This window comes from Polyodon spathula, chromosome 13, assembly GCF_017654505.1.
Source record: "Polyodon spathula isolate WHYD16114869_AA chromosome 13, ASM1765450v1, whole genome shotgun sequence".
Classification (NCBI taxonomy): Eukaryota; Metazoa; Chordata; class Actinopteri; order Acipenseriformes; family Polyodontidae; genus Polyodon; species Polyodon spathula.
In genome coordinates, this window is record NC_054546.1 from 8970660 (window position 1) to 8986870 (window position 16211).

Sequence of the window (16211 nt, forward strand, 5' to 3'; positions counted from 1 at the left end):
GAAATCTTTATCACCAGCTGCATCGGTGTGTTTCGCCACTTCAACCCAGAACTCTTCAATTTGGCTGTCTTCTTCAGTGTGCACCCAGTGTACATTGTTTAAAGCTCGCCATTGCTGTTCGAGTTTGCCAAGATCTTCTGTATAGTGGCAAAAATGATAAATTTGCCAGCTGTGTTTTTTTGGAACTGAGTACAACAGTTGGGCTGAGAAGGGTATGTGACTCCAGTTACTGGATATTGGGAGGCAATCTTTGTTTTATCTCTTTCAGAAGCTCGAACATGTAATCTCTGCATCTGCGTTTGACATCCTCTGCTTTCTGAGGTTCGATCTTTGATTCTGACAGTTCTAACTGGAACTTGATCCCGAAGTCCACTGCTGAAAGTGGCAAGCTGTTTCTGTCGGACGCTATGTCAAAATCCATTACAGATGACCATGTTGGAAAAGCCTGAGGTTTCAAATGTCTTTAAATCAGCAAGAAGTTTTGCTGGATTGGCGCTGTTTGTTTATTCTGTTGACCTCACTGACAACGGGCTGAAGAAAAAACAGATCCATTTTGTTTACGCGGTCTGAATAAATCTGGTACAGTAGTTCAGCGTTGTAGTTCCTTTCAGTGTACTTTGTAAGCTGGAAGTGCAACTTCAGCTCTTCAAAGCACTCGATCAACACACTGGCTAATTGCGAGCCATCTTGTGTCAGAAAGCTGCAAAATCTTCAGCGGGGCTTCTCCAACATTAATGGTGGCATAGAGATCGCGGTACTTATTTTGAGGCTGAGTGCTGTGGGAAAACCACGAGTACGTCTGTGATGCCATGGACTCAATGTTTCGAGGAAGTACGCCCATTGTTTTAGATGCACAGAGCTGCAGTGAATAACAAACACACTTAATGTACACTATTTTTGGATTCACCTCCCTTAACTTTATTAGTACCGAATTATTTTTCCCACACATTGTACTGCAACCGTCTGTTGCCAGACTAATGCATCTTTCCACTTCAGGTTGGTTTTCCTTTAAGAATTTGAATAAGGCTGTTGCAATGCTGTGAGAATCACCAGCTGGCAAGCTAACAATCCCGGCAAACGATGTCACGATACGTTCAGATTTTCTGCTGAAGTACCTTAACACCACACAGAGTTGTTTGTTTGCACTGATGTCTGTGCTCTCGTCTACAATTAAAGAGTATGGCTCTTTGCCGATGTCTTCAAGCATCTCCCAATGAACAAAGGGCCTGATGACAGATTTTATAAGTGCTGATTTTATAAGTGTTCTATGAAGACTGCTATCCTTCTGTGCAACTTTCCTGACTGCATACCAAATGATCTACTGTGAGGACGCTGGAATGGCAAGCAGTATGGGCTGCCAGCTTCAACTCACATATTTTAACGGAATTGTCAACTTTTTCTTAAATCCCGTGTCAAATAAGCTTCTTGCATTTGCCAATGGAGCCGCGTTTCTAGTGTGTTTCTCTGTCTTACAGTGAGCTAACGGATCGCTGTGATGTGCTCGGACTTCACATTGTCAGTACCTACACGCTGCTTTTGAGTCATCGCCAGGTACACTGCTAATCCACTATTTTAACCCTTTCTCTTTCTCCCAGTCTTTGCAGTATTTTTTTCCGTATTTAGCCCACTTACCCAGTGGCATCTCTCATTCTTTAGTTTTCTTAAACTTCTTTACTTTTCCTGCTTTTCAGCGGTTTGGTTATTTCTACCATTGCTTTTCGCTGTCAATTAACACAATCGTTCGTCTCTCAATGTCCACTTGCATGGTCATGCGCAGTGGTGGTTGTGGTCATGCGCAACATGTTATTTTATTGGGAAACACAGTTTTACATTGTTTGTGTGCACTGCAGCGGGTAGGCTGCAAAAGTTTATTCATTTTAATAAAGTTATTCTTTTATAAACTAGCCCAACAAACCATGAGACCTTATAAAAGTAGCCCAAAAAGTAGCAACCAACGGCTGTCTTTTTAAAGTAGCCCAATCCCGCGGGAAAACCGCGGACCTGGCAACACCGGACCCATAATGCAATTTCGCGCCCAAAGGGATTGAACGTTTCACTGCAGAGTGTCAATCAATATAGAGCACCAATCAGAAAGGAGAATCGCCTGCATATCCCACCTTTTACAGACGCCGTTATAAGGATAAGCTCCGCCCAGAACGGGGGTCTTGGTTTCATCTTTCTGTTGGTTTTGCGTTAGGCGGGCGTTGTGACTGTGGGGGAGAAAAAAGAAAAATAACGTAGATGGCCCATGGTTTTATGAAGACGATTCAGTGTGTTAAAGAAAAATAAAAAGACATTCGCGTTTCAGCATAGTATAGCTTCAACAGTATGAGTTAGAATTGCAAACGCCGGTTAATTTTATTAAGACTAACAGCGTGTCTGGCTTAAATGGAATTAATTACCAGCCTGGACTGAAGCAAGTCAAGCGAACTCGCGTGACAGTCAGTTAATAATTCCAGTTGCTGGCGCGTCCTTTAAAGAGGCGCGTGTGTGTGCTGAAGGCATCGTACTGACGTTTTTCTGCAACCTGCCTGCGTTGGGTTTTTTTTTCGGGACGCCGTGTCTTCTGTCTGCTCCTATCCACAATATCTACGAAGGAGATTTGTGAGTAGCAAATAAATACATAAAATAAAAAGGCCTCCTCATAACTGAAAAAGAGCAATTGGCTAATGTTAACGTGCACCAACGGAAAATAAATAATAAAATGACAGTATGGGCCCCAGCGAGTTATGCTAGCTCCATATAGAACAAAAGGAACGAAATTTACACGAGTTTGCATTGCATTGGACTTGCTTTTGTTTTCTTTTTGAATGATATATGGTATGTAATGTGTTTATGTATGTATGTTATTGTTTAATTTAGGGGAATCTGGGGTTATTTTGAAGTGTTGGTAATATCTAAGAACACTACCAGATATTTAAGTATTAAATGCTTTAGTGCTGTTTGACAATAAGTTGGGTCTATTATTTTTTCCTCATGTACAATCAATTCAGTGTTTCATTGGAGTTGTGAGTGTGTTTAACTGTTAATACATCGCTGCATATTACAGCTGTAAAAGGAAAAAAAGGGGCATATATTTAAATTTCCTGGGAGATACTAAAGTGGCACATCGGTTTAAAGTGTACAGTATTATCCAGGTGGAGGCACCGCACCGTAGTCGTTGTTATTCATTCTTGAAGATATATGCATAAAGAATAGGGCAATACCAGTCAGCTCAACACCAACCACTGGGAACCAGGATCTTGTATGCATACTACTGTAAACCCTATGTCAACATCAGCTATTCAGACAAGTAAATAAGTTCTAAATATTGCTTGTTTTGCTCTGGTTACTCAGAGCGACCAGAGTCGGGTAACATAGATGGGGTTATATATATATATATATATATATATATATATATATATATATATATATATATATATACACACACACACACACACACATTTAAATATCTAAAGAATCCAACACTTATTAGAAAATCATTTACCCAAAATGATATTCAGATTTAAATGCAAGCAGCAGGAGCTGAGCAGCAGCAGCATCGTTACACCCTTATCATAGCCACTGCAATGCAGGTGTTCAGACCTCCTTGAAGGTTGGAAAGATTGCCAGACTTGCATGGGTGTTTAATGTTATTGGCTTGGGCTAGCTGGGATGGAATATGTTGCCCAGCAGGTGTCTGTGAAGTTTGTTGTAGTAACAGTAGTCGCCAGGTGAGCGGACTGGAGAGAGGGGGATGTAGCTGTAGATAGAGGAAACAATAATCTACAAGCCTTCATACACAGACACACAGACTGGACAGGAAGACGGGCAGAAATCCACAACCTAAACACCAACAGACTCAAGCTAGTAATCAAGGTATGCTGTATTTCTATGTAAATCCACATATTGCTATTTTTATTTTTTACTAAATACACATTTTCAATACAAGCACCTTTAGAAGACATCAACTGACAAGAGGGTTCATTAAGCACCAATGTTATATTTTGTTTGTGCTATTTTTTTACTGAAGTGTTATTGTTAGCCTTTCCAGGTTTTCTGTCTGACTCACATAAACGCATTTGAAAGTGCTTATTTGATGTTAGTTCTGTAATTGGTTATAATTTGTAATTGGTGAGTGCATCAGCTATTTAATTGTTCGGTAGGCTATCGATAAATCAGAGGGTTTTAGTAAATACTACAAAGTGGGCGTTTGCAACTTAATTTTCACAACTTTCTTCATACCAGTGGTTCCTGTCGTGCGGCGCTAATGCACGTCTTCTCGTGACTGACTGATGGATTCTCCTGTCGGACCTGAGATCGAAAGTAAAGCTCCACGGGTCGGGGAGATGGACTGTCTTTGGAAATTATCCCCAGACTTAGGACTGTCGCCAGTTTCTGACCTGTCTGTCAACATGGGAAACCTACCCTTTGAAGAAAGGTGGTTTTAACAAAGAACTGATTTGAAGAGCAGATTGTGTGTGTGTGTGTGTGTATATATATATATATATATATATATACACACACATATATATATATATATATATATATATATATATATATATATATATATATAAATAATTACTCCATTCGAAACGTTAGTGCGTATGCCTTAACAGATTGGAAAAATATCATGAAACATATACAGCACATAAAACATGCAACAGTTATATGAGGATATGCACACCAATAATAATAATATAGTTACCAAATGAGAGTACTCTGTTAATCTTATCTAGAGGGACTTGCAATAGTTTAAACTGTAAAAAAAATACATTTGAAGATCTATTCTATACTGGACTTAAATGTATGGTAGCCTATTAAAAGTGTATTCTGGTATTTGATCCATATATGCATTGGTGTCAATACTGTTATTTTTTTTATTTAATTGATTTGTGTATGTAAAACTTTTTCCTGCTCAACAGCACCACCCCCAGGAGAAAACTGCAGCTGTCCCCAGAGCTCCTGACTCCGAGCCCCACTCCAGCAATCAACGTTTCCCCGGAGACACAGATGCTGACAGGTCTGAACTAACTGTTCTCAGCTTGGAGAAATTATTGATGCTTCCTTCTATTCTCTTCCTGTGACTTGATCGACTGTAGTAATCTTCTTTGGGTTTCATTTAAATTGCAGTATCAACTGAAAAAATGCATGAGATTGACAACAAAATGGCTGTAAAGCAGAATAAGAATGTTTTGCAACGGTGTAGGGCCAGAAAGTGGTACATTGTCACAATGTGGTCCAGGTACGCGTACATGGAATGGTACGCTGTCAACGCTGTGATGGACTACTGCACAAATCACTACGAACAAGACAAACTGTAGTTCACACACAACACTGTGTGTTTTCAATTTTAGATAACCCAATTTGTTGGTCATCAGTTAGTCACATAAGTTTGCTGAATTGTGAAAAAAACTATTATTAAAAATAACTTTAAGGGCCAAACTAAGTACATCGTACCTCGTTCAGGTGGGTGTTTTCTTGTTTTCTGAGCTAATTGCGCATGCCCAGACAAGCACAGTATATGTGGTACAATGTTTTATCACGTACCGCAAAATAACACCACACTTGTACTTATATATGTTAAGCATATAATAGAAAAAAGAATAATTTAATATTACAGACATAACATCTCTCTATCTTCTATAGTTCAATACAGCAGTGAACCACTTTATCAGAAATAACTTAATTTGTTTGCATTTCATCCAGGTAGTTTCAACTTTAGGGACACAAACTCTTCCTTAATTCCAGAAGTTGGAGTCAAACTATACACAACCTCTCAAAGCTCTGATAAAGCTCAAGAAGTAAAGATTTAGTTGTAGACAGCATACAGTATATATGATCATGCCTCCAAGACAAATTCAATTAATTGTAATTTTCTTTAATCCGTGAAGGCTGCATCGTTCCACAGGAACCCAGCGGGAAGAGACGTGGCGATAGGTAGGGGTAGGGGTAGCGGTGGGGGGGTCCTGGGCTGTATCAGGAGCTTCCCCTGCATAGTCTAAACTAGGCTGCTCAGTTAGTCCCCTTGGCAGAGAGAACCAGGCTCAGTGGAGTTTGATGGATCCATACTGTAATTCAAACAGGGACAATACTGGAGTCTGTTATAGTCTCCCTGGACACCCTTGTAAATAAGATGAATCCTGGTGAAATCCAGGCTGCAGTTTAAAGAGGGGATGGGGAACCCTGACCCCTTCAAATCTAACAGGGGTAAGGGGGGCAGTGGATCACTTCTTCATAGCATGCCTTTCTTGTATATCTCCATAGAAATGTATTTTACAAATACAATAAACACTGAAACAATGTACTTTTTAATTATAAATTGTTCTTTTTCTTGATAGGCATAGCAGTCCTAAAAACTCTATGCCTAAACCAGTAAGTTTTTTTTTTTTTAAAGGATGTTTATTTAATATTGTAAAATTGTTGACGAACTGTACTCTAATATATCCATCTATTAATATTTAAAAAAAAAAAAGGTTTGTAACAATTTGAATATACATATATTGTAATAGTGTGAGTACGTATTGTTCTGTAGACAGCCATGATTCCCTTACAGAGCCTCAGTAAGGTTATTATTTAGATTCTTTTCCCTCTAATCACAGAGAAAGCAGTCTGGAAGAGATCAACTGAAGAAAGAAGAGAATGAATCCCGAGCAGACAAAGAAAATGTGAGCCTGCTGTATTGATAGGGGGGAGGGTGCATGGAGAAACCATGTAAGAATTGTACAATGAAGCGGGGTCAGTATGTAGTTAGGCATTAATCACTGTTTTAACTGTTTTGTTACAGAGACGATGTCGAGTTAAACTGTTTACTAGCCCAACTGCACCCAAAAGCAAATGGAAATCTGGAGGTAGAAAGAGCAAGAGCCCAGAGAGTGAGGAGCTCTGTAATCGGAGCAGGAAAGAGGCTTCGCGGGAGAGCGATCCAGCGATACACAGAGTGAGTTTGCAGAGCTGACTGAGCTGAATGCCTGGCAGTGGGAATGAGTCTCAACTAAGACTGGTGCAAAAATGAAGCATAGCTTTATAAATAACCATATGGAAAAGTAGAACAGTGCACGGTCTACAGTGCCAGAACAGGTACAACTGCAGTTGTATTCTTAATTTGAGAGCAGCTGGGTGTTAGTAGTGTAATTCTTGCAGTATTTAACAGAATTGGGGCAAACATATTTACTATAGTTATAGGCTTCAACACTCAAACGTAGTTCATTTTGTATATTTACATACGAGTAGCATACCTGGGCTCTAAATCATAGGCTATGTAAAATCCTTCCTGAATGAAGGGCTCGAGTCTACAGCTACTGCTGTTCATTTTTAGGAGGCAACATTTCTTTCTGCTCCCGGTGGTTGACTGGCACAGCTCCTTATGGTTCCTCCCCGAGTCTGATGTTTTCACTTCATTCACCCAGGTGCCCTCTTTCCGAGTGGTACAGTCCAGACAGCAGGTTCCCCCAGTGGAGATGCCAGACCCGTCGGCCGAAGACAGAAACCGGATTGGAGATTTCAGCAGGGTGAGAAATAAGACCTTGACTTTTTGGCAGTACCTCCAGATCTGCAGTCTCCAGATCCAGTAACTAACCACAGCAATGTGTTTTCCAGCCTCACCTCCTCTGTGTGGAAAAGGGAGATCATCAGGACCTCCACTACGTCTCACCACAGACGGTGAGTAACAAACAAGCACCATTCTCCCTGATAGGCTTCCTTTATTTATTAGGTAAACCTGCTGAATTATGATTTGTAAAATTAATTCTCTGAGTTATTGTCCCGTATTAACAAGGGACAGAATGATCCACCATCCACACATCCTACAGCAGAACAAGTTAGTGCTTGGGTCTACCTTGAATCATAGGTTGTATGGAGCTGGAGGACCACAAGGTCCACAATTCCTCACAACATGACCATGGAGGCTGTGTTGATATTTGTTCTGAGTTTTCTCATATTCTCTCTGCAGGTGGCATCAGTACTGAGAGGCGAGTACAGCGGTGCTGTAGAGAGGTATCTCATTATCGACTGCCGCTATCCCTATGAGTACAAAGGAGGCCACATCAGGGTAAGCCTGGGGATATGTATATTTTGTTTCATGTTCTGGGGATTTTAGTAAAGAAGAATGATTGACTCTTTACATCCACACAGGGATCCTTGAATCTACATAGTGAGTCTCAGCTCCTTGCTGCCTTGCTTCAGGAGCCAACCTTGTCTAGGTCCTCACCACGAGCCAAGCTGCAGGAGAGTCCATCTACACAAGTCATGCTACAGGACAACCCCCCTGTGAAACCCATTCTGCCAGACAGCCCCTCCACAACTGCACCTGAGCAGGAGAGTCCTCCTACGAGAACTGCATTACAGGAGAGTCCTCCTACGAGAACTGCATTACAGGAGAGTCCTCCTACGAGAACTGCATTACAGGAGAGTCCTCCTACGAGAACTGCATTACAGGAGAGTCCTCCTGCGAGAACTGCATTACAGGAGAGTCCCTCGACCCCAGCCACATCGAAGGAAAGTGCTCTTGGGAGAATCACTGTACAAGATAGCTCCACTCCAAGAACCCTGCTCATCTTCCACTGCGAGTTCTCTTCAGAAAGGGGCCCTCGGCTGTAAGTGTTACCTAGGTCCTTCTTCTTTCTTGCCTTCTCCCCGCTGCTCCCTGTTCTCTCAATTCTCTGTCTTGTTTCTATTTCCAGATGTCGGTTTATACGGAAGATCGACCGAAACTTGAATGTTTATCCTCAACTGTATTACCCAGAGATATATATTCTGAAGGGAGGTTACAAGGAATTCTACACCCTGTTTCAGGTAAAAAAAAAAAAAAAAAAAAACTAAAAACATTGGGTATATTCCAACTATAGCTCTGCCCAGGTTGACGTGACGTTGGATGTAACCAGTGGCTGATGGCTCAGACTGTCCCAGTGACACACACTCTGTTTGCAGTCCATATTTGACATAGCTCTCAATGCATGTTTCCTTCTCAGAGCCTCTGTGAGCCATGTGGCTATGTGCCTATGGTTCACCAGGACTTTGCTGATCAGTTGCGAAGATATCGGAGGAAGAAGCGTTCTAGGCCATCTCTGTTTGGGAGGAGGAAGCAGCTGGTTGGACCGGGAATGGAGGCGTGAACTGAGACTAATGGGAAAATGAAGATAAATGGCATTGGGCAGAATGGAGTGAACTTATATGAACTGGGAACTGGAGTGAATCTGAATTGAGGGTTGAACTGGAATGGGGAATCAGTAAATGAGGACAGTGCAACTGGGATGAGGCCAATGTGTAATAAGAAAATATTTAAAAGAAAATATTTAACTTGACTATTATAAAAGGAATATTTAAAACATTAAATGTATTTGTTTTTATAAAAGATTAAGAACAGAGTTTGAGATGCCTTGAGTATAGCTCATGAGGAAAAACAAAATCATGATGTCATTTTAAATGTGTCTTCTTGTGGCCTATTGTTTTCTGTTTATTGTTCTTATTTATACAAGTTTACAAAAATTAGTAAGAAACATCTTATTCCATTTACAAAAAGGTGGAGGGAACTTTGCACTTCAGTCACAGCCCCATTAACTTTATAACGGAGCTAATCAGATATCAAGCTGGTTAAAATGTTAATTTAATTTCCCTGTGTAAGGCTGAGCTCACTGGGAACCAATGAGTTAAAACATGTTGAGAACACTGCCACTGCAGACACCAGCCATTCTTCTCCTCTGCCAGCAGGGGTCTCCTCTCTCTCTCTCTCTCTCTCTCTCAAAAGACCTGTTTCTTACTCCACTGATGCTGCACAATCAGTGGTCTCTTCATCAATACTGAGGGTCTAAACTAATAGCTGGAATCACGGTCTCTCTCATCCCACCTCCTGCTGTTTCTCCCTCCATTGCAGGTCTCAATAAACTATGTAGCAGTTGCAACCTGCAGTCCAAAGAAAAGTGTGTGCTTTTTGTGTCGCTCGCTGCTTTGACTACACATTACATAACCGTTATTTGTTCTACTAATACCATGAATCGACTCTGTTCTGTATGATAACTCAAAGGGTTCTATTGGCAATATAGTGACAACAGCCTGTAACCGAGACAAATGCGTGATTGGTTGATGCATTAGTATTTCACAATGCCCAGTTATTCCTCGGTGCAGTGTTGAGTCAGTTTTGTCAAAATGCAGAGCATTGTAGATTTGCAGTTTTTTGGGTTGTATGATTTTGTTACGGTGTATTATGCATCTACACACACAATGCTTATTATTTATTAATATTACCGAATGAATTGGTCCGCACATAGGTTTCGAGACGAGTTACAACAGTTACCAAATACGTGAAGCGTGGTGCAGATACACTACAGGATGCAACAATCCAACTCTACAGTAACTGGAGGTGACGCTATATTGTAGACATTGTTACATGCTGTCTGGTTGTGCACTGCATTTATACCTGTATAGGGTAGCTGAAGGTCACATTGCTTTGGTTCAGCCCCGAACGCTGATGACGTGCGGAAAGGGAAGAGTTTATTTCTACTGCAGGGACTCCGCAGTCAGTCCAGACCCGTTACCGGAAGGGGTACTAAGACTTCTTCTGCAGGTCGAAGGCTAGAACTTAGCAGATCCGAACATCTAAAAATCAGGACATTTTCATCTGTCCAAGGAAGTAGAGAACGGTTATCCTCTCATTGAAAAGACTGTAACCCCGGCTGACAGGGTTCCGTTTCTCTTTGAAATCCTTAATCTCCACCACTGAAACCCGCAGGATGGCCGCGTACAAACTGGTGCTGATCCGCCACGGCGAGAGCAACTGGAACCAGGAAAACCGCTTCTGTGGTTGGTTCGACGCAGACCTGAGCGAAACCGGAGCCGAGGAGGCGAAGAGAGGGTCACAGGCCTTGAAAGGTGCAGTGGGATTCATCGTTGATGTATAACTATTACTCATTTTAGTGGAGGTGAAGCTTATTATTTAGGATGGATTCAAATTATATATCGGAGAATGTAAGCAAAGGTACACGAAAAGAGAAAAAATAACGAATATTTTGCTTTGTAATTTTAAGCAGCTAGAACTAAACCGGCCTGGTTCCGGCTCATTGGTATAACTGCCATCTACTTGAAGCTGAAGGATAAAATAAACATACCGTTTCTCAACCGTTGAAATACATTTTGTAATTTTAACTCTTGAAATTCGTTTTGTAATTCCAGAAACAGTTTAAAAAGTCAGGTATCGCTGATCTCTCTATTACTTTAAGTACCAGTCTACATTTATGTATTTATTTATATAAAACAAACGGAAAGCCTTCTTAATCTGGGCACTTTCCCTAAAATATAATACAATATGTCTTTTGAGGACGGTTACCCAGAGGGATCGAGAGAGGAACCTGTCTATCTGACTATCTATTTATCTAGCTATATCTGCATCATTACATGCACAGTATTTAAAGAAAACTAAATAGAAAAAAAAAAAAACGACCTGTCGTAGGTAACGGTTAAGATTAATGTTGAATTGTATATTTGTATTTAAGGGCGTAATTGTGTGACACTAATCGTAGCATGCGTTTGGTCAGTGAGACCAGAAAGATTAATTACAAGGATAGGCAGTTGTAGTGTTAGCCTGGCTATTGGTGCTAACAAACCCCCTCGGGCTGCATGTAAGAGGTTAATCTGACCTTCATAGCAACAGCAGAGTGTTTTAAATTTAAAGATTGTTGATATTCAGTTTAACACAAATATGTTTGTTAGAGTTCTGAGGATCTGGCTAGCAGAGGATAGTGAAACAAATATCCAGGACTGATGAGGAACTATCAAGAACCTTTATCAACATATTGGAGTGGCAGATGAAAGGACCAATATAAACTCATTCAAAGTGCATTTTGAGAACCACTAGAATTGTCAGTGTCTCCCTCTCCTTTCCAGTCTGTCCTCTCCCATTTATTACCAGCTCCTCCCCATACCTCACCTGGCCCTGCCTTCTCTGTACTTAACCCAGCCTCTCAGCAGGCCTTTTCTCAACTTCACTGCTGCGTTGTTAGCCACTGGCACCTCCCCTCCTGTCTGCTTCACACTCCCTCTCTTCGCTGGGCCACTCCCCATCGGTGACTGAGTAATTTTCCAGTAAATGTGAGGTACGTGCCGCCACAGAGATGCAAAATCATGAACGTTTTGAAAGATGTGGCAGTCGTGAGTCAGCAAGGCCAACGCTGTGATCCAGCCTTCAGCCTGAGGAATCGTAGAAAGAGCTTTTGAGTTTCAAAATATTTCCCTGTTAGAAAACAAAGTACCATTTTTAGTCTGTGTCACAATTATTCTTTGGCAGGTAGTGTGACCTATTGGTTACAGCCCCTCATCTCTATCCCCATCCCCATTCTGATTAACTAGTAGTTGATTTCAGAATTATTATTTTTTTGTTTCTGTGCAACAATAAATTTGAATACCGCTGCAGATCCTTTTGTCGGACCTTTAGACCTAAATGTGTTACTCTCCTCCCTGTTCTTTCAGAGGCTGGCTACGAGTTTGATATTTGCTACACCTCTGTCCTGAAGAGGGCAATCCGCACCCTGTGGATTGTACTGGACGGGATTGATCAGATGTGGCTGCCAGTGCACCGCACCTGGAGGCTGAACGAGCGTCACTACGGCGGGCTGACTGGCCTTAACAAGGCAGAGACCGCGGCCAAGCACGGCGAGGCACAGGTCAAGATCTGGAGGCGTTCTTTTGACGTCCCTCCGCCCCCTATGGACTCGGACCACGACTACTACACCACCATCAGCAAGGTAAGGCCACGCGACTGCCACCTTCTCAGGGCACCAGGGAAAATGCTGCTGTGGGCTCTCATCTCATCTCACAGTTTAGTGGGCAGAAACATGCCCATTTCACTGTTTGTTTCTTTCAGTTACTTGTAATCTATAAATCTTTTCATAAGTATATCAGTAGTTATGTGCACCTTCATCTAAGTAGTACAGGTGAACCTGTACTTGGCAAACACAGTTTATGTATATATTGGATACTAATAAGTAAGATCCTGCGTTTTATTTTTTATTTGGTGTATTTCTTTTGGTCAGGTTTTTTCAGGGCAGTAAATTGAGAAAAAATAAGTATGGCCAAAAACTAGGTTTTGGAAAGCAGAATAAATGAACAAAAACTCTGTGGTTTAATTTGCAAGCAATATAAAGCAATATAGTTGTTTTCTACTATGTGAAAACTCTGTTCTGAATTTTTCGCAGTACCATCCCTCTTCTAATCCCTGCCGATCTAGTGCTGTGAAGCAGACTCACTGTTTGGCTTCCCGCTTGGGCAGGCAATGAGGTCATTGTCATGGAAACCAGCATTCCATCACATTGGCTGCTGCACTGTGGCGCCTCAGTGATCATTATAGGCTTCATGGCTGTGAGCTAGACAGATGAAAAAGCTTAATCTGGAATGAGCAGCATAGAATATAAAACATTACCAGTATCAAGATTTTATTTTGTTTTTGAAACAAAGACGTGAGCTCAACAGGCAGTTTGTAGAAAGCTGCTGAAGAACCTTTCAGGAGAGCCAGCTCAGCAGGACCCGTGACAAACACAGAGCAGAGAAAAGGGCACTTCGGTCAGCCAGCAGAAGCAAATTAGATTAAGAGAGGAGCCGCAAAATGTGGTCCTCTGAAATGTGTTGCTGAAAATAAGAGGATCGGGAATCAATTGAGTCTAAAGTTCTCATTGCCAAAGGGCGCAAACATCGGAGTGATTAGGAAACCACTGTGATGACAGTGTGTTGCAAGAGGCGCTAACAGACATATCTGTGCAGGATCTGCAGTTTTGAAAACACAATCCCTGGAGAAGGGCCAAATTTGACAGTTTGTGCTGCAAATTGTATTGAATGGCATTTGTTTTTTTAATCTATTCTGGTTCAGCAGTGAGCATAAACTATTCAGTAGTTAAATGTGTGAGCAATGCTGACCACTGAATATTGTGTTGGTTTTTGAAACTGCAGTAGAGATTATGTCTGTCTTATTTTTTTTCTTGGTTTGAGTAATGCATAAGTTTTCCATAGCAGTGCTAAATGTAACCTATTTCAATATAAAATGCATTTTGTACATAGTCAAACTTGCATATAATCACAGAAGGATATCTAAATTAGCCTTATTGACACATTGTATTTATATCCTGGTTATTAAATATGGTATTTTTCAGACTGGTCACTATAGAGAAGCAGGGTCCTTCTGTACAGGTGGTCAAATACAGAATTAACTCTTTGACTGGGATGACACCCTTTGAACCTTGGGTGAAATTTAAGAACTAAACAGTTATGCTTGCTTACATTTCTGTGCCCACTTAGGAATTTTCTTTGTGACCCCTGCAAACTCTTGTCCCCCAGGATCGTCGCTATGGAGACCTGACAGAGGATCAGCTGCCATCCTGTGAAAGCTTAAAGGACACTATTGCCCGCGCCCTGCCCTTCTGGAATGAGGAGATCGTCCCACAGATCAAGGAAGGCAAGAGGGTCCTGATCGCAGCCCACGGCAACAGCCTGAGGGGCATCGTCAAGCACCTAGAAGGTATGTACCCATCAACAGCTAGGTGTATTTCTGGCAGTGTGTTTTCAACTACTTTTGGTGACCGCATTTAATTGAAAAAAATAAGTTTATATGGTATGTTTCTCTATTTGTACCTGTGATTATTGCTTGGAACAAATAGAGTAAGTTGCAAGTTGCCTAAATGATACCTTGACCACACCTCTAAAAAGTATTTGTGGTACCTAACTTTACAACCATTCCAGCAGTCAAACATTTTTGCTTAAAAAAATGGGACATGCCAAATACTGTACTAGCACTGTTGTGGCTTCATTTAAAATGTGTCGATCTGAAATGCATGCATTATGAGCCAGGATGACCCTAAATATTCCCTATTCTCTGGTTTTGCAGGGATGTCGGAGGAGGCCATCATGGAGCTGAACTTGCCGACAGGGATCCCAATCCTGTACGAGCTGGATAAGAACCTGAAGCCAGTGAAGCCCATGCAGTTTCTGGGCGACGAGGAAACCGTGCGCAAAGCCATGGAAGCAGTGGCTGCCCAGGGCAAGGCCAAAAAGTAAAGGGCAGCCCAGATGGCAAGAACAAGATGAGGGTAGAATGGGGCACTTCATTACAGTTCTCAGGGAGGCTAGAGATTGGGGTGGGGGTCATTTTAGGATTAGGTTTGGGGTCAAATTTGGATTTAGTCTCCCTTAAAGTCTTAATGTTATAGGGGGAGGGGTTAATAAATCAAAATACATACCTGGGACCAGAGTTTAAACCCCATTCCATACCATTCCATTATACAGGCTGCTAGCTTTTACTGCACTTTGAAGAAGGGTCTGTTTAAAAAAGAATGTCAGTGTCACTGCTAAATAAAAATTATATATAAATGTTTTGCACTGAATGGATTAAGCAGCATCGCTACAAGGGAACATCTCATCTACATGGGAAAGACCAAAGGAAAAAAGTGCATGTACACATTTGGAGGTGCTCATTAAAACTACTGAGTACATCCCATCATATACTGTTCCCATGGTTTTGCATTACTAACTGGGTTTCAGTGGCTGTTTCCATAGTTCCACATTCTAGGTAAATTTTACCTGGCATGTCTAGTATTTGGCCACTGTAGTTGCTCAGTGCTGCTGCTTGCACCACAAAGGGAGTGTTGTTGTGCCCCCCCCCCCCCCCCCCCCCCCCATACTCTGAGAGCTGTAGCCACAGACCCCATTCTCTACATATCCTGTATCCTTGGTTTACTTGTAGTTTAACTTTTCACTGTAGTGTTACTGTTTGTGTGTCCATATTTTAGGGCCACAGATTCATGTGTGTAGACAGTCGAGCCGACTCTACATGCTGAGACATGGGGCTCCCTGTTTAAGCCCCTCTTCCACTGTATGTGTATGTATAAAGCCCGTATTCCCAGCTTTGCTAGTGGGTATATGAGGGCTTGGATTGGTGTATGGCCCTGTATCCCAACTTCCGTACATTAAGTGTGTAAGGGGCCTCTGTCTTAACTCTTACAGTAAGTGCTAGCTTGGATTTGTTGCTAATGATTCTTAAGAGAAAGATGGCTTCACTTGGATTGTGGTTTATTGTAATGCACTGTTTTAATATACACTGAACCTGTTGTGCAAATCCAATAAATGTGTTATGTGCAGATGTCCTTGTGTTAAATGCCTTGTTTTATTTGTTAGAATTGGTTGTGGTGATATAAAGGGGTAGGACAAAACATAGAAACCCCTGTGAGTAAAGAGGAAGCTGCAGTTTAAAACCTTGG

General features: G+C 41.5%; 2 protein-coding genes across 6 annotated transcripts; both read left to right on the top strand.

Annotated features, from left to right (window-relative positions):
• The first annotated feature begins 1833 nt into the window (after positions 1-1833).
• On the top strand, positions 1834-9897 carry LOC121325439 (M-phase inducer phosphatase 1-like). Of its 5 annotated transcripts, none has more exons than XM_041267912.1 (15): positions 1834-2604; positions 3786-3858; positions 4228-4420; positions 4905-5002; positions 5874-5919; positions 6321-6354; positions 6582-6647; positions 6767-6919; positions 7389-7490; positions 7579-7641; positions 7931-8029; positions 8113-8395; positions 8426-8573; positions 8661-8772; positions 8949-9897. In XM_041267912.1, the coding sequence occupies exons 3-15, from the start codon at positions 4275-4277 to the stop codon at positions 9090-9092; spliced, it is 1494 nt and encodes a 497-aa protein (XP_041123846.1). In that variant the 5' UTR covers positions 1834-2604; positions 3786-3858; positions 4228-4274; the 3' UTR covers positions 9093-9897. The 5 variants fall into 5 exon arrangements, with proteins under 5 accessions (XP_041123846.1, XP_041123845.1, XP_041123843.1 ...); XM_041267911.1 differs by having other exon boundaries at positions 1835-2604; positions 8113-8295; positions 8326-8573; positions 8949-9896; XM_041267909.1 differs by having other exon boundaries at positions 1836-2820; positions 8113-8573; positions 8949-9896.
• Positions 9898-10456: 559 nt separating this feature from the next.
• LOC121325441 (phosphoglycerate mutase 1) lies at positions 10457-16093 on the top strand. Its single transcript, XM_041267914.1, has 4 exons — positions 10457-10845; positions 12439-12713; positions 14296-14476; positions 14843-16093. The coding sequence occupies exons 1-4, from the start codon at positions 10707-10709 to the stop codon at positions 15010-15012; spliced, it is 765 nt and encodes a 254-aa protein (XP_041123848.1). The 5' UTR covers positions 10457-10706; the 3' UTR covers positions 15013-16093.
• Positions 16094-16211: the final 118 nt, after the last annotated feature.

Excerpts from the sequence above, each read along its gene's own strand:
- LOC121325439 (XM_041267909.1), top strand. The coding sequence starts at position 4,275 with ATGGATTCTCCTGTCGGACCTGAGATCGAAAGTAAAGCTCCACGGGTC. Across the intron at positions 5,920-6,320 it reads GGGAAGAGACGTGGCGATAG|GCATAGCAGTCCTAAAAACT; the intron begins GTAGGGGTAGGG and ends TTTTCTTGATAG. Across the intron at positions 8,574-8,660 it reads TCAGAAAGGGGCCCTCGGCT|ATGTCGGTTTATACGGAAGA; the intron begins GTAAGTGTTACC and ends TTCTATTTCCAG.
- LOC121325441 (XM_041267914.1), top strand. The coding sequence starts at position 10,707 with ATGGCCGCGTACAAACTGGTGCTGATCCGCCACGGCGAGAGCAACTGG. Across the intron at positions 10,846-12,438 it reads AGGGTCACAGGCCTTGAAAG|AGGCTGGCTACGAGTTTGAT; the intron begins GTGCAGTGGGAT and ends CTGTTCTTTCAG. Across the intron at positions 14,477-14,842 it reads CATCGTCAAGCACCTAGAAG|GGATGTCGGAGGAGGCCATC; the intron begins GTATGTACCCAT and ends CTGGTTTTGCAG.